At 39.2% G+C, this 24,352-nt stretch overlaps 3 protein-coding genes and 3 long non-coding RNA genes across 6 annotated transcripts; 4 read left to right on the plus strand and 2 right to left on the minus strand.

Annotated features, from left to right (window-relative positions):
• Positions 1-1,899: 1,899 nt before the first annotated feature.
• LOC113733060 (DEAD-box ATP-dependent RNA helicase 3, chloroplastic-like) lies at positions 1,900-7,759 on the plus strand. Its single transcript, XM_027259201.2, has 10 exons — positions 1,900-2,560; positions 3,252-3,388; positions 3,463-3,877; positions 4,232-4,330; positions 4,463-4,687; positions 5,577-5,954; positions 6,215-6,355; positions 6,433-6,528; positions 6,668-6,969; positions 7,223-7,759. The coding sequence occupies exons 1-10, from the start codon at positions 2,093-2,095 to the stop codon at positions 7,299-7,301; spliced, it is 2,340 nt and encodes a 779-aa protein (XP_027115002.2). The 5' UTR covers positions 1,900-2,092; the 3' UTR covers positions 7,302-7,759.
• A 683-nt stretch (positions 7,760-8,442) lies between these two features.
• LOC113733061 (uncharacterized) lies at positions 8,443-9,759 on the minus strand. Its single transcript, XM_027259202.2, has one exon. It carries the CDS (start codon positions 9,649-9,651, stop codon positions 8,659-8,661), a length of 993 nt encoding a protein of 330 aa, XP_027115003.1. The 5' UTR covers positions 9,652-9,759; the 3' UTR covers positions 8,443-8,658.
• Positions 9,760-9,777: 18 nt separating this feature from the next.
• Positions 9,778-15,147, plus strand: LOC140037076 (uncharacterized). The gene is made up of 2 exons (XR_011841027.1): positions 9,778-9,854; positions 14,249-15,147. It is a non-coding gene; the product is annotated as an uncharacterized lncRNA (long non-coding RNA).
• Positions 15,148-15,389: 242 nt separating this feature from the next.
• LOC113733063 (uncharacterized) lies at positions 15,390-17,564 on the plus strand. Its single transcript, XR_011841026.1, has 3 exons — positions 15,390-15,430; positions 15,517-15,570; positions 17,162-17,564. It is a non-coding gene; the product is annotated as an uncharacterized lncRNA (long non-coding RNA).
• A 735-nt stretch (positions 17,565-18,299) lies between these two features.
• LOC113733062 (uncharacterized) lies at positions 18,300-20,656 on the minus strand. Its single transcript, XM_027259203.2, has 3 exons — positions 19,871-20,656; positions 19,035-19,475; positions 18,300-18,734 (listed from the first exon to the last, which is right to left on the minus strand). The coding sequence occupies exons 1-3, from the start codon at positions 20,442-20,444 to the stop codon at positions 18,541-18,543; spliced, it is 1,209 nt and encodes a 402-aa protein (XP_027115004.2). The 5' UTR covers positions 20,445-20,656; the 3' UTR covers positions 18,300-18,540.
• A 1,609-nt stretch (positions 20,657-22,265) lies between these two features.
• LOC113733064 (uncharacterized) lies at positions 22,266-23,426 on the plus strand. The gene is made up of 2 exons (XR_003458957.2): positions 22,266-22,965; positions 23,197-23,426. It is a non-coding gene; the product is annotated as an uncharacterized lncRNA (long non-coding RNA).
• Positions 23,427-24,352: the final 926 nt, after the last annotated feature.

The raw sequence follows: 24,352 nt of genomic DNA on the forward strand, positions 1-24,352 counted from the left end.
CTTTATAAGTGAGGGTCACTTTTACAAAGATTTTACTTCTCCTCTTTTAGAAACTTCACAAACCCAACTTTCCGCACACTTGTACAATAATCAAAGTATATTTTTATTCAAATATCACTCTTGAAGACTTGTATTTTGTGTAGACAAAAGTTTCTCTTATTCTCATGTTTGTGGGTATTTTATAAGTGGTGAAATTTTGCCATAGAAGCTTCTCCAATAGTTAAAAAACTAGCTATTGAAAAACTAACCGTTGGAGCTGTTGGACGTACGATACGAACTTTTTGCGTCCAAACTATGCGTCTAACACTCGATCGAACGTCCAATCTAAATTTTTGACGTCCGACAAATGCGTCTATAAATGGTTAACATTATTTAAATTTAAAGACCTCATTCACTTGGCATTTAAACTACTATAGCTTTGTCATTAAAGTTCTAGTGGAGCAAAAGAAAAAGAGGATGAAAACCTAGTACATCTAATTGTAGACATTTGAAAAATTTTACTGTAACAATGTATATGAAAATTTTTTATTATAAAAAATTTTTGAAATATTTGATATGTTGTATGGATGAGATGATTTTTGAGTTATTGTGTATTACTATAGTATTGTATTTTAAAAACTTATTTTTAAAAAAAATGACAAATCCAAATGGAGCCGAAGTTTTTCCCTTCACACATTAACCGCAGACCTACTCCTATACTATGCAGAAAAGAGAATCTAGTTGTCTTACATCTATAAAATCCATACCATAGAGAAGGAGAACTTCTTTGGATTATGTAAAATGGTTGGAGAATCCTCCAAACTAGATAAGTGCACTATTGTATTATGGATCCAACATGCTATGTAAAGGGACTACCAAACTTCCTTGTAAATGCACCAAAGTTTGAACTTTCTTATGCACGAGTAGGGTTTTAAGAAGCCCTCTCTGGCCAATTAGTTAAGCCAAGTTAGTTAATTATTTTGATGTTGAAGTTTCATAATAAGATATATTGCTTCTCGTTCAAGGTTGAAAAATGACATGGAAATTTGTATAAAAGTGCATACATTACAAATCAAAATGCTACGGTACAAATAGAAGAAAATCATGTTCAATAATAATTAGAGACATTAGTTATGCCATTGCAAATTCCTTACTACATTGAATTATCAAATCGCTTACTTTTTTTTTGAGTTTGTGACTAAAAATTGCTGTTTCTATTATATTTTTTTTAGTCCTGGGAATTAGAGTTTGATTTACTTATACACAAGGAGGTGGACTTACAAGTTGGAAATTGGATTGCCTATTTTGTATTTTCAATAAAACTGAAATTTTGTTAGACATTTTTCAATCAAAGGGAAATTACCCGTAGGTCCATAACATATCTAAATACTGAATTCAGTAGGTTCAAAAATAAATTTGCTAGAATACAGTTAACCATAAACACACTAAGGTCCTATTTGATAATCAAATTCAGAATTTAAATTTAATGGATTCATATTTTAACCTATTTACACAGTTTGATAACAAGAAATTGAACATCTGAATTAATGAAGTGGTATTGAATTTCTTAAGTAAAACATGTTCTCAAAATTAAGCGACAAGTTATTCACTTATCACTGAATGTGATATGTATTCAAATGTATTAACTTTAATACTTAACAATTTAATAACTTAATGGATTCAAACATTAAATCTCAGATTTTTTATTTCAGTTTTATCAAACACATCCTAAATTGCTATTATATATATATATATATATATATATATATATATATATCTCTCTTGAGGGTAATTGCTGCTGTATATATATATATATATCTTTTAAGGGTAACTGCTGTTATATTCGAACTCAGCAGCATCATGAGGCCGGCAAATCGTCAATTGGTGGAAAAGCAAAACCAGAAAATCTCTGAAACATCAAAAGAAGTTAAGGAACAACCCAAAGATAAATATCCAACCCAAACCAGCCCCTTCAGTCCAACGAGGTGGAACTTTGTAGTACCATACAATTCCCCTCTCATAAACCTCTCAAACTCTTCTACCCTTATCCCCTCCTTCTCCCTTCTTCTTCCTCCTCTTCATTTTCTCCAAATACCTCTTCACCTCTGTGGTAATGGCCTGTCCTTCGTCAATCATAGGAGTCTCCTCCATATACCAAACGACCCCTTCTCTAGAACTTTCAAAAAGGCCCACTTCAACCCCACCTCTGTCTCTCCCTTTTCCTGCTGAAAAATCCCATTTTTATGGCCTAAAAGTTACTGCTACTTCCGCAGCTTCTTCTTCTAGTAGTAATGTTCATTTGCGTTCAAATGGGAATTCTGGGAGTTCTTTTGTTGCTTCAGCTGTGGTGACTCCTAATTCTTCTGTGCTTAGTGAAGAGGCCTTTAAGGGGCTAGGGGGTTTTGGGAAAGGCTCTTTCGATGTTAGTGAGTCTGAATATGGTGACGAGTCTGAAGGAGAATTCGATGCTGAAGATGGGGAGGTAGTTGGAGATGAATTGGCTATTTCTAAGCTAGGGCTGCCTCAGAAGCTTGTGGAAATACTTGAGACTCGAGGAATCACACGTCTTTTCCCTATTCAAGTGCGTATAGTTCTGTCTTCTCTTACTTGTTTCCATTTTACAATTTCAATTGGAATGCCTTTCTGTTGTAAATTTAAGGCTAGAAGTATGCGTGCCGCAAAGCATTATTCTTGATGGAAATTTTGTGTTTATGTCTATGCTGGCAAGTTTTAGGTTGATGGAAATTTGATGCTGAATTTGCAGGTTTAACAACTTATCCTCTGTTTAGTTTAATATGGAAGATGAAATGAAGTTAATAGCAGCTGAATGGAGATTTTTTTCCTGCTTGTGTTCTTTGGAGGTGGTTAATGGAACACTGTCTTTAGTCAAAGTATATTTCTTTAATTTGATATTATACTCGGAAAAAAAAGGATGCTAGATACGCCCGGTTAAAATTTTGATTATGAACTTAATCCATTTGTAAATGGGTTACTGTTAATCAATTTGAGTTGGCCCTTGAGGCCTTTTTGATTTCTGGTAGTTGCTTCCTGTAATCATGAACTTTTTGTGTACTATTTTTGACATGTATGAAAGGGAATTCAATGTGGATTTTTACAATTAATGTGGGGAACAACATTAATGACATCAAGCACCCTGCAGCTGTAATCTAGGTTTTTTTTTTTTACTTGCTCTGAAACTTTGATAGATCAAATGAGGTATGAGAACATGTTTATTTAGTTGTCTGATTTGTTCCTTTTACTCTATTTTGTAGAGAGCTGTATTAGTGCCAGCATTAGAAGGTCGAGATATAATTGCTCGGGCGAAGACCGGAACAGGAAAGACATTAGCTTTTGGAATTCCAATTATTAAAAGGCTCAGTGAAGATGAAGAAGAAAGAGGTCCTAGGAGGTAATGTAGTATGGTATGATGCTTCTGACACCTTTATTTGAAGAATTAACAATTTTTTTGTGTGCATTTTGAAGGCGTTCTGGACGGCTTCCCAAGGTTTTGGTCCTTGCACCTACTAGGGAGTTAGCCAAGCAAGTAGAGAAAGAAATCAAAGAGTCAGCACCATATCTAAATACTGTTTGTGTTTATGGAGGAGTTTCTTACATTACTCAGCAAAATGCAATTTCACGTGGAGTTGACGTGGTGGTGGGAACTCCTGGTAGACTTATTGATCTAATCAACAGTGGCAGTCTGAAACTTGGAGAAGTTCAATACTTAGTCCTTGATGAAGCTGATCAAATGCTTGCTGTTGGATTTGAGGAAGATGTGGAAGTAATTTTAGAAAAGCTTCCATCAGAGCGACAAAGCATGCTTTTTTCAGCAACCATGCCTGGTTGGGTAAAGAAACTGGCTAGGAAGTATTTGGATAACCCATTGACCATTGATCTGGTAAGTTGTTGGTGTGTTTTAGAATCCTTTATCATTTTTTCACCTGGATGGTTTATGTTGTGAATCTAATTCCATTGCTAAAATTTTTATTTCGTTTCAGCTGGTCTTGCTATGGCTTATTGGTTTATCACGCCCCTTCAATATGAAATTTTTATTAGTATTTTGTTGTATTGGTCTTTTTATCTTGATATTTCCTAATTACAGTCTTTGTTCACTAAGTCTAGTTTCTGTTTCCTAGTTCACTGTGAAGTCTCAGTTTATTTGTTGAAGGAGGCTCATAGACTACCTTTCTTCATGCACTGAAATAGAACTTCCTCCTCTTTGGTTTCTATCCTCGTCCTTGCTACTCCACAGGTTGGTGATGAGGAAGAAAAGCTGGCTGAAGGGATCAAGTTGTATGCCATACCAACCACTGCAACCTCTAAGAGAACTATCCTTAGCGATCTTATAACAGTAAGATTTTGCAGCTTTATCTGCTTCTTTCAATTCTTTTCATGTTCATCCTAAAAATTGAGATACTATAAATTTCTGCATAGGAACCGTTGTAGTAAAATTCTCTTAGTTTAAAGGTTTTATTTTCTCCAGGTCTATGCAAAGGGTGGAAAGACCATTGTGTTTACACAGACAAAGAGAGATGCTGATGAAGTTTCATTAGCACTAACAAATAGCATAGCCTCAGAAGCACTGCATGGAGATATTTCTCAGCACCAGAGAGAGAGAACTTTGAACGGTTTTAGGCAAGGGAAATTCACTGTCCTGGTTGCCACTGATGTTGCATCTCGTGGGCTTGATATACCAAATGTAGATTTAGTAAGTTTATAGCATTCTTGTGCGTTCTTAATCATGAAGATGTGAAATTTTCATCTCAAATTTGCTGCTCCATATGAGAGTGTCCTTGCATATATCTGTGTGGTTATACTTATTCCTGATAATATCATAAAATGGTGCTAAATAGTGTTTTCAGTTTCGAGTTGATGGCAAATGATTATCAAGAACTGAGCACAGCAGAGTTGTTTATGCAATAATAATATCAAAAAGTTAGATGACACTGTTGAAATATCACTTTAAAAGCGCTGTTAACAAATGGCACTATAAGTTAAGCTGTATAATCAAATGATGAGTAGGACATTAACTTATATCAAAGGAATTTTGGCATGTAAAGTTTCAGAGGCTCATTGTCCATAATGAGTATGGATAGCATTTGTTTGTCAATATCTCTGTTTCATCTTCAATGAAGATGGCTACTTCATGCATCAAAATGTTATTAAAATGCCCAATCACATATTCCTGGCGGTGACTGTAGGGGGCATAGTTTTTACTCAGCTGGTGTCTTTAGTTGCTAGTGACTTGATGTGGGTGTTTACTAGATGCCTGATGCTGGTGTGGAGTGGCTGTTGTTGGGTGCACTCTCTGATGGATTACTAGTATACCTGGGAAGTTTTCCAAAAATCCTGTCACCTGCCTTTCATCCATGCTTTATATTTTAACTCCACTATTATTGCAAATTAAGCACATAATTATGATTTTCACTTGTTTTTGGCCTTCACTAGTTGACTAGCTTGTTTATGCATACCTGTTAATAGTATAATAGAAAAGTACATTGCATAATAAGTATATGATACTTGATTGTCACGAGTACTTGTACATAATCTCACTTCAGCTTCTAAAATCTTATTGATCATGTGTCTCTTGCTGCCAGATTATCCATTATGAATTGCCTAATGATCCTGAGTCATTTGTGCATCGCTCTGGCCGAACGGGACGTGCAGGAAAAGAAGGCAGAGCAATTCTTATGTTCACAAGTAGCCAGAGGCGAACAGTCAAATCGCTTGAGCGTGATGTTGGCTCTAGATTTGATTTCATTAGCCCACCATCTATTGAAGAGGTTTTGGGATCATCAGCTGAGCAAGTGGTGGCCACCCTTGGTGGGGTTCACCCTGAGTCTATATCATATTTCACTCCAACTGCTCAACAATTGATGGACGAACAAGGAGTTGATGCTCTTGCTGCAGCACTTGCACAGTTGAGTGGTTTTTCACGACCACCGTCTTCTCGTTCTCTTATTACTCATGAGCAGGTAAACTCAATTAGATAGTGTTCTAAGGTTTGATGTTTACTATAGGAGTGCTAACCTTTTCATTTTCAAGATAATCGTGCCTTGCATGTGCATTATGGTATTTGACAAGCATATGATTTGACATGGTTAAGTGCAATTATTAGTGCTGCTCTTCCAGAAGTGGTTGACAGTCTTCCAATCCCATATTTGAATTCTGGTTCTATATGTTCTGTCTATTTTATGTTAGGATTATTTATTTTAGCTGTCTGCACACATTTCAGGGATGGGTTACATTGCAGTTGATACGTGATTCTGGTGCTCGAGGATTCTTATCAGCTAGATCTGTTACAGGGTTTCTCTCTGATGTTTATTCAACTGCTGCTGATGAACTTGGAAAAATCCATCTGATAGCAGATGCCAGGGTATTCATCATATAGACTCAGTTCAATTTTATTGCTATTTGTTCGGCATTCTTAACCTTTGTTCTCAATGATATCAGGTTCAGGGTGCAGTATTTGATCTTCCAGAGGAGATTGCAAAGGAGCTACTAAACAAGGAGTTACCACCTGGAAACACTATTTCCAAGATTACAAAGGTGGGTTCATAATTCTTGATCCTGTTTTAACTTGCATTGCTGTTGATTTTGATGGAATTGCGGATAATCTTGGATGATTATAGCGTCAATTACTTAACTAAGATTTCTTGTATGCGTATGGATTTGCTCTATGTTATAGTTGCCGGCTTTGCAAGATGATGGCCCCCCAAGTGATTATTACGGCAAATTTTCAAACAGAGAAAGGGGTTCGCGAGGAAGTTTTAGGGATCAAAGGGGTTCCAGATCTTCCAGGAGTTGGTCCAGCAGTCGGGTCTCTGATGATGAGGATGACTTTAGGCGAGGAGGTTGGGGTAGCAGAAGTGGTAGCCGATTTTCTGACAACGATGACTTTAGTCGAGGAGGGAGCAGGGGAGGCAGAAGTGATTGGTTAATCAGTGATAAACAATCAAGCCGGTCAGCTCCTTTTGGGAGTAAGGACAGGTTTGTTTCTTCTTGTTTGCTAATTTCCTATCCATTCGGAAAGCATTCCCATTATCTATTTCAGGATTTTTAGAAGAATTTACTTCTGTTACTATAATAGCATTATGTCTCTTCAACCCTGCTGTCGAGTATGCTAGTTTTCCCCATAGAATGGGAAGATGTGCCAGTTAGTGTCAAGATTTTTGGTTGGCTACCAATCATCCGCTAATCTTTAACCTTTTTGATAATCATACTACTTCCAAATCTGTAACAGAGGCTTTGGTGGTGCATGCTTCAACTGTGGTCGGAGTGGCCATAGGGCATCCGAATGCCCTAACAAGCAACGTTACTAGTTTGGCGATTGGTACCGTGCATCAAGCTAGTCTTTTGTGCGCTTGAAGGTTTCCGACTATGCTGAAATTTGGATCTCCTGATCTTTTCATGCCAAGGGTAGTTCTGACGGTCCAACAGGTGGAGGAGGATGATCCCGAATTATGGCAAACAAGCTGCTTCAATGATTTCTGGCTCCCAGGCACTTCTTTTGTCCAACCCCTCACCAAATTAGTCAATGATGCGATAGTCATTCTAATTATTTTCTGTGACGGCAAGCTTTCATTTTTGCACCATATTCAGGCAGTGTTCTCTATGTAACACATGACGTCCTGGCACTTGTGCCGATACTTGTTGAGACAACATGCCCTCCTAGTCTTTAAGTGGATTCTGATTCTTAATTGACAGGTTTCAGCAAATGTTCCGTGGTAATTTTGGAAGTCAGATGCAATAGAAAATTTTATACCATGATTCTGATCAATTATATGCGCATATATCTTGTATCCTGGACACGTAGAAGATATAGCTTGATTAGGAGTAATTAAAACAGGAAATCTCAATAAGTCAATCTTCTCAGAGACCTACAGATAAAAAAGAAACTAATGAAGCTCAACCTAAGAGGTAATTACCGTACAAAAATCAGGCCAAGCATGTACCAAAGCCTGTCAATGTGGCGTGAACTTTGACTCTTTCGATCTCCATCCAGATAATTGGCCAAAGTGTTCATTTGCACGTATTTGAGCTGGTATTTTTTAGCCCCAGAATTCTGGTCCACTTGATTTCTTCCAATCTCCATCCAAGAACTTCACGAAACTGTCAATTTGCTGTCTTCTGCATTTTTTGGAAACTCTAATAGGTTATATTTAGTCTATCTACACAATCTGAAGCTTAGAAGGATTCCAGGACAAACTGTTCAACAATCAAACAATCAAGATCAGGTCAGCGCATACACGATCAGAATCTGTTAAAAGTATTGGATTATTAGTTCATGCCAATCAACACACGCTCAGAATCTGTATCAATTATTATTACTTCTATATATTCTTCTTTTCAGTGCGCGTGCTTGGAGAGTTAGTACACATGCCTTGCCTTCAGGCTAAATCAGAGATGCTTATCAGTTATGATGTCAAAAATCTCAACCTTACAACTATTAGGCCCCAAATCTAGCTAAATGCATATTCTCAATGAATTTGAATAATGAAAAGGTCCCAGACACTTTCAATCCTTCTCAGAGAAAAAATAAAATAAAATAAAAAAGTCTCAACATTGATTAATACTAACATATAGTCTCCAGAAGTGCAAGTTTTACCAAGATAAGCCCTCCCTCCAAGTTTCCCACTGATTACGAACCTAACATTACATTGACATCTCCTCTACTAGTCACTTGCCATATAACACATTCATAACAGTCCTAAAAGCAGGTCCTCTCTTATTCTTCAAAGCATCCCTAACCTTCTCCTCTTCCGGGACAAGCCCTTTACTCTTCAACATTTCCAACACCTCTTTCCCCTCTTCTTCCAATCCCACTTTCATTAATCCTTCATAAACCCCAACACAAACTGCTGCACTCGGCTTAATCCCCCTCTTCTCTACCATCTCCTCTACATACGTTTTCGCCTCCTTCACCAACTTCGCATCCCCACTAGCCACCAATCCCTTAATCAATACATTATACGTATAAGCATTCGGCAACACCCCAGAAGCCAACATCCTCATATAAACCTTCAACGCCTCCTTTGCCTGCCCTGCATTCACGTACGCCTCAATGACTGCAGTATGAGCCACCACATCCGGCATCTGCCCCTTATCCTTGATCTGAGAAAACAGCTCCAAGGCCTCGTGAGTCAAACCGTCCTTAGACAATCCGTCGAACATCTTGACTGCACTATTCATGAGCCCATCACCTCGCATATTATGAAACACTTCTTGTAAGTTCTTTGGATCCTCGGGTTCCTCGATAACCGGTTTCTTATTAAAGGGGTCATAGGGAGGTGGTAGTTTCGACTTATCAATCTGTCTATCTCTTGATCTTTTGTCTTCAGATTCCGATTCTGAGTCCGACTCTGAATCAGATAATGAAAAATTGACTAATGTGCTTCGCTTTCGGGGTGCGGTGGTGGGATTTATCGGTGATTCGGAAGCCGATGAGGAGGAAGTGCAAAAGTGGGTCAGGGAAAGTTGGGCTTTTCTATTGGATACACATAATAGTGATTGGGACTGCAATGGTGGTTTTGATATTGTTGTGGGAGCCGATGATAACGGAGAAATGGGATGAGAATGGAAGAGGCGGGGATGAAATAGGCGTTTTAGGAGTGAAGATTGAGAGGAATTTGAGATGATAAAGCAGCGGGTGATGGTTGTTATCGGCGCCATTGTTGCCGGGAACTCTTGCTTCAGCTGCTGTCTTGTACACTGCAATTTTCGAGGGAATTTTGTAAGAGCCGTTGGCAAGAGAGGAAACACAGTAGTGAGATTATGGGCCGTTATGTAATGGTACAGAACCAGTTGGAGGCAATGGTGACAGATTTGTTGCAGAAAGCAGTAAACTATTGCTCAATAGAAATGGAGTAGAATTGGTATTGAAAATGATTTGGTAATTCAATTTCTTAATATGAATGAATACAGACTGGAAACAATGGATTCAGAGATAGAAGGGGAAAAAGAGTGAAGGAATAAAACGTGAGAGGGAGGGAGGGAGATTGGCAGAGCCAATCTTTCTTTACAAGTAATTGGACAAATGACAAAATGCTACCTATCACTAAGATTTCTTCTGCTTTTATGGTTTTCCCGGCTAACTAACTTCTAAACTAACCAATGAGCTGAGGCCAGGTGGATTCTAGAATGATCCGTCCCACTTGTTCATAACAGAAGCATAATTCTGTTTGGAGCCAAGAAAAACGTGTTTCCTGAATCACGCCTTCCCTTTCTTCGGTTTGATCAATCGCGCCATCCTTTTGCCGTAGACCACGCCTTCACCTTTCTTTAAGCTGAACTGGAAAGACTTCTGCACTCCATGACAGTACCCCCTCCTTCACAAATATCTTGTCCTCAAGATTGAAACTGGGGAAACTGCTTCTCAATATCCTCTGCGAATTCCCATGTTGCCTCTGCTGGATCTGTTCCCCACCAGTGAATCAGCCATTGTACTGCAGCAGCATTCCCTTTCTTGACTATTCTCCTATCCAGCACTGCTACGGGCTCTACCCTCAAGTGCCCTTTTCCATCGACTTCCGGTAGCTGTAAAATAGGTGTAGTCTGTTCTCCAACTTTTTTCTTCAGTAGTGAGACATGAAAAACAGGATGTATTTTGGACCCTGTTGGCAGCTTCAGCATGTAAGCAACCTCTCCAATCTTTTTTATTACTTCAAAGGGCCCATAGTAACGTGCTGATAGCTTGGTGTTGCTCCTCATAGCTACAGAATTTTGCCTGTAAGGTTGTAGTCTTAAGTATACCCAGTCTCCAATTTCAAATCTCCTTTCACTCCTCCTTTCATCTGCATACCTTTTCATCCTTTCCTGAGCCTGTGCTAGATTCTGTTTTAGTGCAATGTCGACCTTATGCCTTTCCCTTAGATAGTCTCCAACTACAGCCACCTTGGCCTGAGTGTAGGGTCCCAGGGCCATCTGTGGAGGCGCCTGCCCATACAGAGCTTCAAAGGGTGTCATTTGAATAGCTGTGTGGTGACTGGTATTATACCACCATTCTGCCATGGCCAACCAGTGGTTCCACTTCTTTGGTTCTAGATGGGAGAAACATCTGAGGTACATTTCCAGTACCTGATTCACTCTTTCTGTCTGGCCATCAGATTGTGGGTGATAAGCTGTGCTGAGGTCCAGTGTAGCTCCCAGTAGTGTAAATATCTCACTCCAAAACAGACTGGTGAAGATTCTATCCCTGTCTGATAGCATGCTTTGGGGTATTCCATGTAACCTGACTATCCCATCCAAGAATATTCTAGCAATTTTTGGGGCATCAAAGGGGTGCGATATACTCAGGAAGTGAGCATACTTGGTGTACCTATCTACTACTACCATGATGGTGTCTTTTCCCTCTGAGTTAGGTAACCCTTCAATGAAATCCATGGTGACATGGCTCCAGGGAGACTGTGGGACTGGCAGTGGCTGCAGTAACCCTGGATATGACACATGCTCATCCTTACATTTCTTGCAGACATCACATTCCAAAATAGCTGTCTTAATGTCCCTGTGCATACCTGGCCAGTAGAACAGCTGTTTAGCCCTCAGAAAGCTAGCTTGTATGCCAGAATGTCCCCCTAACTGTGAGCCATGTAGAGTGCTGATCAGTTTCTTTCTTATCTCTCCCCCAGATCCCACAGCTATTCTTCCTTTGAACTTCAGAACATCATTATGGTAGCTGAGGTTAGGGACTTGATCTGGTTTCAGCAACACCTCCCTGATGCTATCTTGTGCCCAATCATCCCCTTGGTAGCTGCTAATCACTTCTTTGATCCATTCTGGCACTACAGTTGATATTGCAGTACAGTCCATTCCTTGATCACCTCTCCTAGACAAAGCATCTGCCACTACATTCTCTTTACCCTTCCTGTAGTGGATCTCATAGCTCAGCCCCATGAGTTTAGTTAGCCATTTTTGCTGCAGGGGGGTGGTAATTCTTTGCTCTAATAGGTACTTCAAACTCTGATGATCTGTGTTGATGATGAAGTGTTGACCCTCCAAATAGTGTCTCCACTTGGTGACTGCTGTGACAAGAGCCAGTAGCTCCTTCTCGTAGATGGATAACCCCATATTCTTTGGTCCCAACCCCTGACTGATGTAAGCTATTGGTCTCTTGTTCTGCATGAGGACTGCCCCTATGCCCTTGTAGCAGGCATCAGTCTCTACCACAAAAGGTTGGTTGAAATCAGGTAAGGCCAGAACAGGAGTGTCACTCATGGCCCCTTTGAGCTTCTGAAAAGCTTCCTCAGCTTCTCCTCCCCACTGGAAGCTGTCCTTCTTGAGCAGTGCAGTCAAAGGCTTGGCTATGCTGCCATACCCCTTGACAAACCTCCTATAATATCCAGTTAGGCCTAGGAATCCCCTCAGTTGTTTAACATTCTCTGGTCTAGGCCATTTCACCATTCCCTCTATCTTCCCAGGGTCAGCCTTCACCCCCTCCTCTGTGATGATGTGCCCCAAGTACTCCACCTGTGCCTGAGCAAAAGCACATTTGCTCCTTTTGGCGTACAGCTGGTGCCTCCTGAGGATATCCAGAACCTCTGCCACATGCTTCAGATGCTCCTGTAAACTTGAGCTATATATTAAGATGTCATCAAAAAATACCAGTACTGATTTCCTCAGCTGTTTTTGGAACACATGATTCATTAAGCCTTGGAAAGTAGCAGGGGCATTGGTTAGCCCAAATGGCATCACCTTGAACTCATAGAGTCCCTGATGGGTTCTGAATGCAGTCTTGGGTATGTCTTCAGTCTTGACCCTGATTTGGAAGTACCCTGCTCTCAGGTCAATCTTGGTGAAGTACCTGGATCCATTCAACTCATCCAGGAGCTCATCAATAAGGGGTATTGGGTATTTGCTCTTCACTGTAAGCTCATTCAATTGTCTATAGTCTACACAAAACCTCCAGGTGCCATCCTTCTTTTTAACTAGTAGTACAGGGGATGCAAAGGGGCTGTTACTAAGCTGGATGATGCCATTTCCCAGCATCTCCTGCACTAGTTTCTCAATTTCAGACTTCTGGACGTAGGGGCATCTGTAAGGTCTTATCTGGAAGGGCTTGGATCCCTCTTTCAAGGTGATAGAATGGTCATGACTCCTTTCAGGGGGTAGTCCCTGAGGTTCCCTGAACACATCCTCAAACTCCTGCAGTACCCTCCCCATTTCTGGGGGTATGGCTTCAGTTTCTGGTACCTCCTCAGTTACTGCTTTTAACTGAGCCAGGATCCCATAGGTTTGTTTCCTAGCCCACTTGTGCAGTCTACTACCTTTTATCAGCTTTAATTGCACCTGGTGACCCTCCCCCTTCAACTCCACTTGTTGTTTCCCTTTTTTGAACCTCACCCTCAGCCCTTGGAAGTCAAATTCCATGGGACTGAACCTGGCCAGCCAGTCTACCCCTAATACCATATCACAACCCCCCAACTTCAAGGTATTGAACTGGTGTTGAAACTCATATCCCTGCATTTTCCAGACCACTGGCTTAACTAGGCCCCTGGACTGAATCTTCTCTCCATTAGCTACCCTGACCATTAGGGAGGGTCCACTGCTGATTAGGCCTAGGCTTTTGGCCAGTTGTTCATCCAAAAAACAGTGAGTACTTCCACTGTCAATCAATGCAGTGACAGTTCTCCCTTTTATGGTCCCCCTCAGTTTAATTGTTCTATGCTCCCCACCCCCAGCCAATGCATGCACAGAAACCTCTATGTGTTCATCCTCCAGTCGACCCTCAATGCAGTCACAGAATACTTCAGGGTCAGTCTCCTTTTCCTCCTCAGTGGATGCAGAGTCCCCCTTTTCATCAGTGACTAGCAAAAAGTGAATGTGGGATTGCTTACACACATGGCCAAGTGTGTAGGGTTCAGCACACTTATAGCATAGTCCCTTCTCTCTTCTGAGGTTGTACTCACTAGGGGTGATCCTCCTGAATTGGTTCTGGTTGCTGTTTGGATATTTATGGTTTTTGATGGGGTGTTTGTCTGACGTTCTGGGAGCAGCAGAGCTCCCCTGGTTATGGCTTGGGGTGTGGAATGGGGCTTTGTGTGTATGAATAGTGCTGGGTAGGCCTTTATGTATTTTCTGCATGGCTTTTAAATTTTTTTTCTTGTAACTTAGCTGCTTCTATTGCATCAGCCAGAGTTAGGGGCTTGGCCATTTTTACCATGTTAACTATTTCTTCCTTCAAGCCACTTAGAAAACATGTTTTATAGTAAGAGTCAGCCAAATGAGGGAGTGAAGGCATTACCAGTGCTTTGAGCAGCTCAAACTTTTCCAGGTAGTCAGCAACAGATCCCTCCTGATTGAGTTTGTTGAATTCTTCAATGGCCTCCTCTGGCGTGCCTTCACCAAATCTCGCACATAATGCAGTGGCAAATTCAGCCCATGGAATGACTCCCCTGCCACTGAATACTCCATGGAACCAGGTATCAGCCCTGTCTCTTAGGTACAGCTCAGCAATCTCAGACTTCATGTTTTCTTCCACTCCATTGATCTTAAAATACTTGTTAGCTTTGCGGATCCACTCCCTTGGATTATCTCCTGTAAAGTTAGGCAGCTCCATCTTAGGCACCCTGGTGTAAGATCTGCTCTCCTTCCAATCTGATCTGCCCTGACCTTCCCCTTGTGTTTCTCCTTTCCTGGGGCCTACTATCGAACTGCTACTTTCTGTATCCTTATCCTTGCCATTCAACTTGGCCATCATCTGAGCCATCATAGACATCATGCTCTCATACTTTTGGTCCAGATTTTTGAGGGTCCTTTCCGTACCTTCTTGCCTGTGTTCTAGTACCTTGACCACACTTCCTAGCTCAGACAGATCCTTCTTCAATGCTTCATCTTGTGACTTAGCCATCCCAATGGCTCGTAGCTGAGCTCTGATACCACTGTAATGGTACAGAACCAGTTGGAGGCAATGGTGACAGATTTGTTGCAGAAAGCAGTAAACTATTGCTCAATAGAAATGGAGTAGAATTGGTATTGAAAATGATTTGGTAATTCAATTTCTTAATATGAATGAATACAGACTGGAAACAATGGATTCAGAGATAGAAGGGGAAAAAGAGTGAAGGAATAAAACGTGAGAGGGAGGGAGGGAGATTGGCAGAGCCAATCTTTCTTTACAAGTAATTGGACAAATGACAAAATGCTACCTATCACTAAGATTTCTTCTGCTTTTATGGTTTTCCCGGCTAACTAACTTCTAAACTAACCAATGAGCTGAGGCCAGGTGGATTCTAGAATGATCCGTCCCACTTGTTCATAACAGAAGCATAATTCTGTTTGGAGCCAAGAAAAACGTGTTTCCTGAATCACGCCTTCCCTTTCTTCGGTTTGATCAATCGCGCCATCCTTTTGCCGTAGACCACGCCTTCACCTTTCTTTAAGCTGAACTGGAAAGACTTCTGCACTCCATGACAAGTAGATGAAGATTGGATGAGAGACACCCTTCCAGATGATGGTATCCTGTTCTCTCCCTGACCTAAATAAAATTTTGCTGCTTATGGATTCTAAATATATTTGAATCTTTTTCTTTTTTTGGTGCAGATCTTCCGTTACCACCTGTACTTGTTTCCAGAACTGATGACACTGAAGATTCTAGTATGCTTCTTTTCCACCCTAGTTTTAGTTAATCAATTTTGGGGACCTTCTTTTCCACCCTATTTTTAACTAATTCTTTTTTCTTTTGTTGATTGTTTTCTTGAAAACAAGAAGCTTTGGTTGATTTTGCGGCATGAGTAGTCCCGTGATTGTACAATAATGATGTGGGTTTTGAAATTTTGTTAGTATATCTGAACATATTGTTAATCCCGTTTTCGTTATTTTTCCAGTTTTCAAGCTACCAAAATTTTGAGCTTTTATACATCCTCTCTTAGGAAAATATAAAGAAGATGCCAGATGTTTCAGTTTTCCATTTTTTGGTTTCTTTTTTCCTTTTACCTCGTTCCTTTGGTGTGTTTATGAAGTTGTTGGATATATGTAGATAGCTGGATTTTAAGCATTCCTAAAGGCATGGTCTGAGACTCTTGATATCAAGGAAAACTCCCGATCTCGTGGGCTGATTAACTAGCAATAGTTTCTAATAGTATAAAGGATTGTGCAACATGTATCCAGATCCATATGTCTTGTTTTCACTTTTGGTATTGTACTACCGAAATGCATAGAATTTTGGAGTAAATAGAATGAAAATCATATGCATGTCATTGCTCGATTTTGGATGACAAATAGAATACCATTCTAGGTAGTTGTATGGTTACAATTACGTGGTATCTCTTTATCTACACGTTAATTGATTGTTTAATTACATTTTGTCTCTTTGTACATAGAACTCAATCAGATTCTTTACCTGAAAAAATATAGAAAGAATGCTTTAAGTTTTAGAAGAGCCATGATCAAAATCAGATTCTGGTAACGAGAATCATTACGTCCACTTCAGGGAAACATATACTTAATCTTATTGCCTTGTACTCAGTTTTATTGAAAATGCATGTGGATGCCATTTTTCAGCTGTATTGGCTAGGGAATGGGTCTTTACAAATGCTGTACAGAAACCAGATGAGGTCAATCTTCATTGAACTGTTTGAATGCCACATGAAGTGGATTGCAGGATTGTGGTTGACTGTATCTTTGCCAATCATCATTTTACAAGATGAAACTGAACAGCTTTCATAGATGCTTGGTTTGAAGTCATGAGTTTCGGTTCACAAAGCTTAGGAGATCCTGCAGTTTAGATGGCTTATTGGCAATATGCCTTTCAAGTATCTAAGAAAAGTACTATATTTTACTGGACGATGATCTTTATGTAGCTATTTGTAACAAATGTCTCCTCTATCACAGAAATTATATATCACAATCACGAATTGGAATACCTTTGCTTGGCTTCCACAAGTTCTGAGTTTAGTTTTGTCTAAAGTAGTTGTTTAATTTCTTGAACGGTCTCAATGTGAGTGATGTTTTCATCTACATGCTACTATATTGGATATAGACAAATATAACTGAAACTTTATGCTGGTATGGATCTAAAGCTTTTGAATTAATGAAAGACTGAGAATTTCATATACAAGTCTTTCAAGTCATTGATGCGACAATTTATGACTTAGTTAAGCTTGCTATCTTGCTCATATGAAAGTTCCATCTTTTTGCATTTGTTATACTTTTCGTCTGACTTATTGTGAACTGGATTGCTCCTCAGATCAAGAGGTTCAGCAAGTTGATGGCGATACGTGGCATGATCTTGCACTGGGAAACTCCTAAATACCAGATTACGGCCTGGGGAAGTATATATTGGACAAGTTATGTTTTCCAGACGCAATCATAGCAGCCCCTTTGACATAGATGGAAACTCTACTATTTTGAATTGAACTCTAGTTTCAAGAAGTGATGTTTCAGTGTCAAACTTTTTGTGCGAACCCTGTGATGCAGACATGAGTTCTTTTCTTCTCTCTTTTTGCTGTGTAAATGCATTTTGATTGCCCAGGTGACTTTTGCACGCTTAGGAAATATTTTGGTTCTGTAATGATGATCACATTCTTTAGCCACGTAACTTGTGCTAGCAACGATGCAGTGAATTTAATCACTGTAGCTATGGTTTTGAAGGAACGTGTTCCATCCATTTATAACTTTCTAAGGGGCTGATTGTAGTCTATCAAAGAAGATAACTGCCGGGAGGTGAGGATTATGACAAAAAAAAAAAAAAAAATTAGCTCCTACATCAGAACAAGCATTTTAAAGGATTTTTCTTGGCTGAGACCTGGCATATAACGAAATGACTATTTGCTATTTGCTGTAAACCAAACTCTTGTGCAGCTGGAATATTTACCTCACAATTGTTAGACTTAAAATGGTACTGTGAGTTCCTCAGTCTTGTTCCAATTACAAGTTTTTTTACAGTTTAGGATCTCATTGACGGGATAATCTACATCCTGTGATCTATCAAATAGTACGGGTTCAACTGATAAGTTTGGTCCCGTTATATAACCAAAGAGCTTAAAAAAGAGAAAACAAGCCTCGTCTGGCTAGAAATTTCATTGGTACAAATGTTGGCCAAAATCTCTACCATCAAATTAAGCATTTGTCCAAGAAAATGTTTTGATGTGCAGCAGAGCAACATTCTTCAGTTTCATTGGTGGAGCTATCGTGATTACCAGCAGTAATGCCATGCCAGGGATTCTGCATAACTTGTTTTTCAGCATTTGTTAGTTTCTCTGGTCAGCTAATATGTCAGAAGCCAATCATCCATCTTGAATTTCAGCAATGATCTTTTTAAATCTTCACACTCCTTAAAATGTGGAGAATCGTATTCTCAGATTAAGGGGAAGGGGGGAAACTGATTCCCTGCAAAAGTCAAGAATACTTATCCTTTAAAGTTCACTTCTGCAACTCTAGTTCAATTAGTTTTGGACTGCACATTATCTGCCGAATAGTCATGTCAACGAAAATTTTCCTAACACTGCAGGAATGGAATGCGCCTAAATCTCTGCATAGGCTATACCAACTACTATTATTAGGCAGCAAAATTGCAAAAAATCTGCACAGTCTTGGACAAAGTTAACATTCATCCAAAATCCATGCCTAAGCAGTATCAAAGCTGCTGATGCAAGAACCAGTGGAGGCATCACTACAGCTAGACCCTTCTTGATGCTTGCTTGCCTGAGGCAGGTATGAGTAAGCAACTGCTGAAATCCCAATGGCAATTGAAACTCCAATGCAACTCCAAAACCACCTTCTTCGGATCTTTCTTCTCTGCCGTTGCTGCCTTGCGAGCTCTGCAATATTAGAAAAATCAACAGATAAATCATGAAGAATACAAGAAATGCTTAAAAACTTCAAAACAAACAATTCTGTAGCAAGTCGCAGATACAGTAGGTCCAAATAATGACTGGCAGAAGCAACAGAACTCTATAAAAACCAAACATGTTCACCACTTAATTCATAAATATATACGAAACAAAATAGTAAATTAAAAGATTGGGAATCCAACAGCAGCACTACTGTTCAGGAAACTTCAGTACACAAAACAGCTAGGCATGTACTTCAATAACAAAGCAGACATTAGCTGAAAGTACCTATGATTCCCTGATTCCTCTGTGACATTTCATGATTAACAGCTTCATAGTATTGCAGCTTGTCACGCAACCGAGATATTTCCTGGTCTTTGGATTCAAGGATTGCCTCTGCAGCTATTTCAGCTTCAGCTCGTGCCTCACCTATTCCTATTGCGTGTGCAACAAATCTAGCAACAACAACCTCTTGAGCGAGGTCCTCAAATGCAGCATTGTTTTGCTGCATACTCCCACTAGAATTTGAAGGTGAAGGCAAAGCTATTCCAACCTCAGACAGAAGATCAATGATCCTCAGCCACTGACCGCGCATTAAGCTAAGATCCTCCTCGGCTTGCTTGCGCCTTTCAATCTCCTCCAGGAGACTAAGCCTTAGGGAACGCATTTCAGATTCGAGATTTGGGTCATATGAAGGTGCATTTGAATTAGACGTGTCCGAGGAAAAATCTGTGGAAACCATCTAAAACATCAGTTGCTCCTCCTCTTTCAAAAAAATGGAAAGTACTCATTATTCTCACCAGCTCATGAAACTATATTAAATAAAAGCACCAGAACTCAGTACATAAGCTAAATGCCAAGCTCCAGCTCCTTAAATAGTGTGTTTCCTGGCATATTCAAGTTTTGTACTAGCTTTGCAGAAAATTTCATTATTACATGATGAAGAAAAAATATACTAACCTAACCTTACAGATATCGTATGAATCCACTGACCTAACCTTAAGAAACTGTAGCTAACAAACACAGGTATTTATCATCAATAATTTAAACACAAATAATTTTCGCTGAATATCTAAGAAACCCACAATAGACACAGAATTTTATATGGAAATAGAGATATTTACCTTCAATTGCATCGAAAAATTCGCCTTGATTTGAAACAAAACTCCGACAATCAAATTGTCCAGTCACCTCATTTCTACTCCCCAAACTCTCGGACTCGCACCTCGGATCCAAAAAGCCATCTTCCTCCTCCCCAAATAATTCATCCTCAACTCCGCCACCAAAATTATCCTGCATCACTTCCCCAGCCTCCTCCTCCACCACCACCAATTCACCTCCCTTCTCCTCCGCCGGAATTTCAAATCCACCACCATTCCGATTCCCAACCACTCCAACTCCGCCACCTCGACGCTTGTGATTCACAACATAAGGAGACGGCGACGAAGGCTCGGACGCCGTATCCGGAATCGGAGCCTGTTCCGGAGTTGCATACAACGCCGGAGATATGTAAATGTGTCTGGGAGCCGGCGGGCCCTTAGACACTGAAATTTCCCTCCCTTGAAGGGCGTAGCTTTCATCGCGTTTCGGTGGAGGTGGGGGAGCTGCAATCCGGTCGGATAACGGCGGCTTCGTGTAGGAATCTCGAACTCGCGGCTCCAGTAGGTTCTCAAGCTCTATAGTCGAAAACGTCGGCATAGTTTTAGGGAGAGAAAGTGGGGGAGATTCGTGCGCCTAGGGTTTGATCATTTGGGGTGAAGGAGAAAGCGGAGATCAGAAGACTGAAGAAGAGAGAGGGAATTGAGACAAAAAGGGAGGGTTTTTTGGGTTCTGAGCTACGGGCTGATGAAGCTTCCTAGGTTTTTGGAATTTTTTAAATGTGACTATTAGTAGCAAAAAGTTTGAATAGCTCAAATGTTGGCTGTAGCCGCACTTTTCAAGGTGGAGTGGTTTGAATGGGCAATGTTTGGCGTCTTGTTCGTCAAGAAAACAGTTGAATTATCTATACGTGTTGGATAATAATACATTTTATTTTTCCTGCTGAATATTTCCTTCTTTTTTTGTCTAGTTGAACCTTCTTCTTTTTCTAGAGTAAAATTTTGTTGGAAAAAAATTAATATAGCATTTTTTTAATATCATGTATGTGAGATAAAAAAAATAGTTAAAAAAATATGTTGATAATACAGATAAATAAATTTTGATAAATAATTTACTCTCAAAACAAAAAAAACATTTTAATTTTATCCATGCCTTGTAGGATATTGAAATTTAATAGTTGGATGATTTTGGATAAGAGTTTGGCTAAGATGGGTCTAGTTGATGACAGGGATTTTAGTATTAGTGATTTGAGAAATTATCTAAATACAAGGGTGCTAAAAAGGTAAGTGTATACGTAATTTTGGTTAGATAAGATGTACGGTGTCTCTTAACATGTATTCATTGGTATCTGTTAAAAGAATCTTTTTATGGAAAAAAATGTGGATTTTTTTTTACAACTCTTCCTTCCTAAACTATTTTTTCTATCCTAAACTTCTACATAAATTAGAACATCTTGTAACCTATAATTAAAATTAAAAAAATGCTTTTAGTTAGAAATTTTATTCTTATTCCATCCAATTAATAAATTGATAATTTGTTGGACTCATACAACATTAGTTTTTCATGTCTATATATTTATGAAATAACTTATATACAAACAAATTATATATACACACACGTTACATGTCCATATATATATATATAGTACATATATCCATGTCTTTGTATATAAACTTAAGGAATGTGACTAACTTTAAGGTAAACAGCTCTTCAATATGCAAAACATTATATTTATTAAATGTTTTTATATTTTTTAAATGCCAAAAAAATAGAGAAGAAGTTCAGTATAGAATATTTCTATTAATGAGCACACCAATCAATTTTTCTACAACTTTTCGACTAAATAAACACAAGAATTTATATTTTCTTGCATCATTTGCTTGTTACATTTATCGTTTGGATTGCAGTTTCTAAGAAAAAATTTTATGTTTTTCACAAACATATTTCTTAATCATCTTTTTGCCTCACATACATTAAATTACTACAGTGCATTTTTCCACAAAACTCCAAAGTATAGTAATCCAAATGGAGTGAATTCCTTTTTCTTTGCCTCACTTCACTTAATTTTTCCCCATTACACACTTCTCATATGACTTTCCATCAAATAAACAGACAAAGCCCAAATGAAGTTCACCGTACAGATGCTAATAGCAAAAATAATAATAATTAAAGAATCCGCCAAAGGTGAAATAATTACACATAAAAAGACCAACGTAGTTTGGATAAATATGGTAGACAAGATAATATCAAATTGTTGGAAAAATATGATAAACGATAAAAAAGTAGGTCCGATGTTAAATTTCTTTTTATCAAAAAGTGATACAATTCAAGTAGTACGTAATAATTTAACAAAATTAATAATTGATTACCTTATTTTTAGGGTACTCATCGTGTGCTGCTAAAATTAGGGTTGTTGGTGAGCCGAGCTACTCGCGAGTAGCTCGCGAGTAGCTCGGTCAACAACTCGACTCGAACTCGGGTTGACCGAGTTCGAGTCGAGTATCGAGTAACTCGACACCAAAGCGAGTCGAGTTTCGAGCCCTATTTTCCGAGCTCGTGGCTCGTCGAGTAGCTCGACGAGCCAGAGTTAATTAAATAAAATATTTTTAATTTAAATAATATATATTTATTATAATTATAAAATGACTATTATGGGTATAAATTATATGAAATTTACAATATTACCTTCTTTATAATAAAATTCTATAATGGCAAAAAAGTAATAACATAATTGTAAAAAACACTAAAAAGAAAAATGTCTAAAAATTCAATATTACCTTCTTTTCTTCCTTCTCTGTGCCGAGGGCCGATTGTGCGACTTACTTAGCAAAAAAATTCACTTTACCAATCTACACCCTCACTCCGTTCGTCGCCGACGCCGTTGCTCGCCGCATCTGTGAGACTCCATCGCCATCGCCATCGCCTTAACAAGTCCCAAGTCCCAAGTCCCAAATCGAAGCTGCTCTCTGCCTCTCCGGCCTCCGCCAGTCCGCCGCGCTGTACGTCTCCTGTCGGCTGTGTCCTGCCGTGCTGGTTCATCGCTGCCGAGTGTCGAAGACGAAGCACCAAGATCTCACTAGTTCATCGCTGGTTCATCACTGCTCATCTCTGGCTCACTTAGGTAAGTGCTCCTCTGTTTTTGGCTCTGTGTCTCTGGCATTAAAATGGGCCAAGATCGACTAGGAAACTTGGCCGTGGCTGCCATTTTAGATCAGTCTTGGCTGGCTTTCTGATGGCTGGCTTTCTGGATGCAGTCTTGCACATTTTAGGTGCTATGTGAGTCGAGTAAGCACTCAAATTCCCATTTGTGAAGAATCATCTGATTCAATGTTTTTTTCATTACGTTTTCCAGGTGCTAAGTGTGGCCCAGACAACTGATTATCTTTGAATTTGGTATATTCGTCTCCGGCACTTCAAACGCACTTGGAAACTAGAAGTTTATTATAGATCTAGCTTAGTATATCAAGTTAATTTAGTTAACAATTGTTGTAGTGGGTAGTGCCTTGAAAATCTTGTCCAAAATGACTCATCCTTAGTGGATCATAGACCACTCTTTATATCTTAGCTGCTACCTTTATTCAACAGATTTGTGGTGGATTCAGTAACATGCTCTAGGTCTCAAATCTTTGCTAGCAGTATATGAATTATGATTCAATGCATATGCATCACAGACACCTAAATCAGTTTTGTCCTATTGTTGATCACCTTCTGGGCATATGTAAATGGCATCTTGTTCTGATATTGTACTTTTGGGGAACGTCTCTGTAAAAGAGATAATTGTTCTCCCCTCTAGATTGTGCCTCATTGTTGAGCCTTACTTGGTAATTAACTGGATGTGAGTAGATTGACTAATTATGCAGTTGTACTGCATGATGGCTTGAAATAAGATGCTAGTCTCAAGCAAGTGCTTCTTATCCTGTAGCAGATTTATGTGAATCTCTGTCAATTTTTTTTTGAGGTTTTTAATAGATAATTTTGTGAAGGCTTATAGCAGTTACATGTCTCAAGCATCCTTAGTTCTCAGAGATCCATATTAAATGTTGTGAAACTCAGCTCTGCCATTCAATATTTGGTTGGTTGATATGTCAAGTCAGTAAAAAAAAAAACCTTCCAGATGATTAACTATATTCTTATATGAGCTAGTTTTGAGTGCAGTTACCTTACTTGTTTTGTTGGCGTGCTGATATTAACTTGCTGTACAGTTGAGAACTGAAATGGTCTTAGGATAATCAATCATCTTTTTTCTCCCTAACCAGGCACGCCATTTATGTAAATAATTTTGTAGACTTCAGATATGAGCAGTGTACACATTTTGAAATCTTGTTAAAAGGCAACTCCTCCGGAAATTGCAGGACTCCTGTACTTGGGAGATTGAAAGTCTTACTGTCCTTTTCTGAACCAGGAACATATTTTTCTGACATGTTCTTGTTTAAAGCAGCTTTCTTTAGTTAGTAATTAGTGATATTTGTGGGGAAAAGGAATTTCTGGATAGATCTTGGCATTGGTTT

Source organism: Coffea arabica, chromosome 2e, assembly GCF_036785885.1.
Source record: "Coffea arabica cultivar ET-39 chromosome 2e, Coffea Arabica ET-39 HiFi, whole genome shotgun sequence".
NCBI classification, from domain to species: domain Eukaryota; kingdom Viridiplantae; phylum Streptophyta; class Magnoliopsida; order Gentianales; family Rubiaceae; genus Coffea; species Coffea arabica.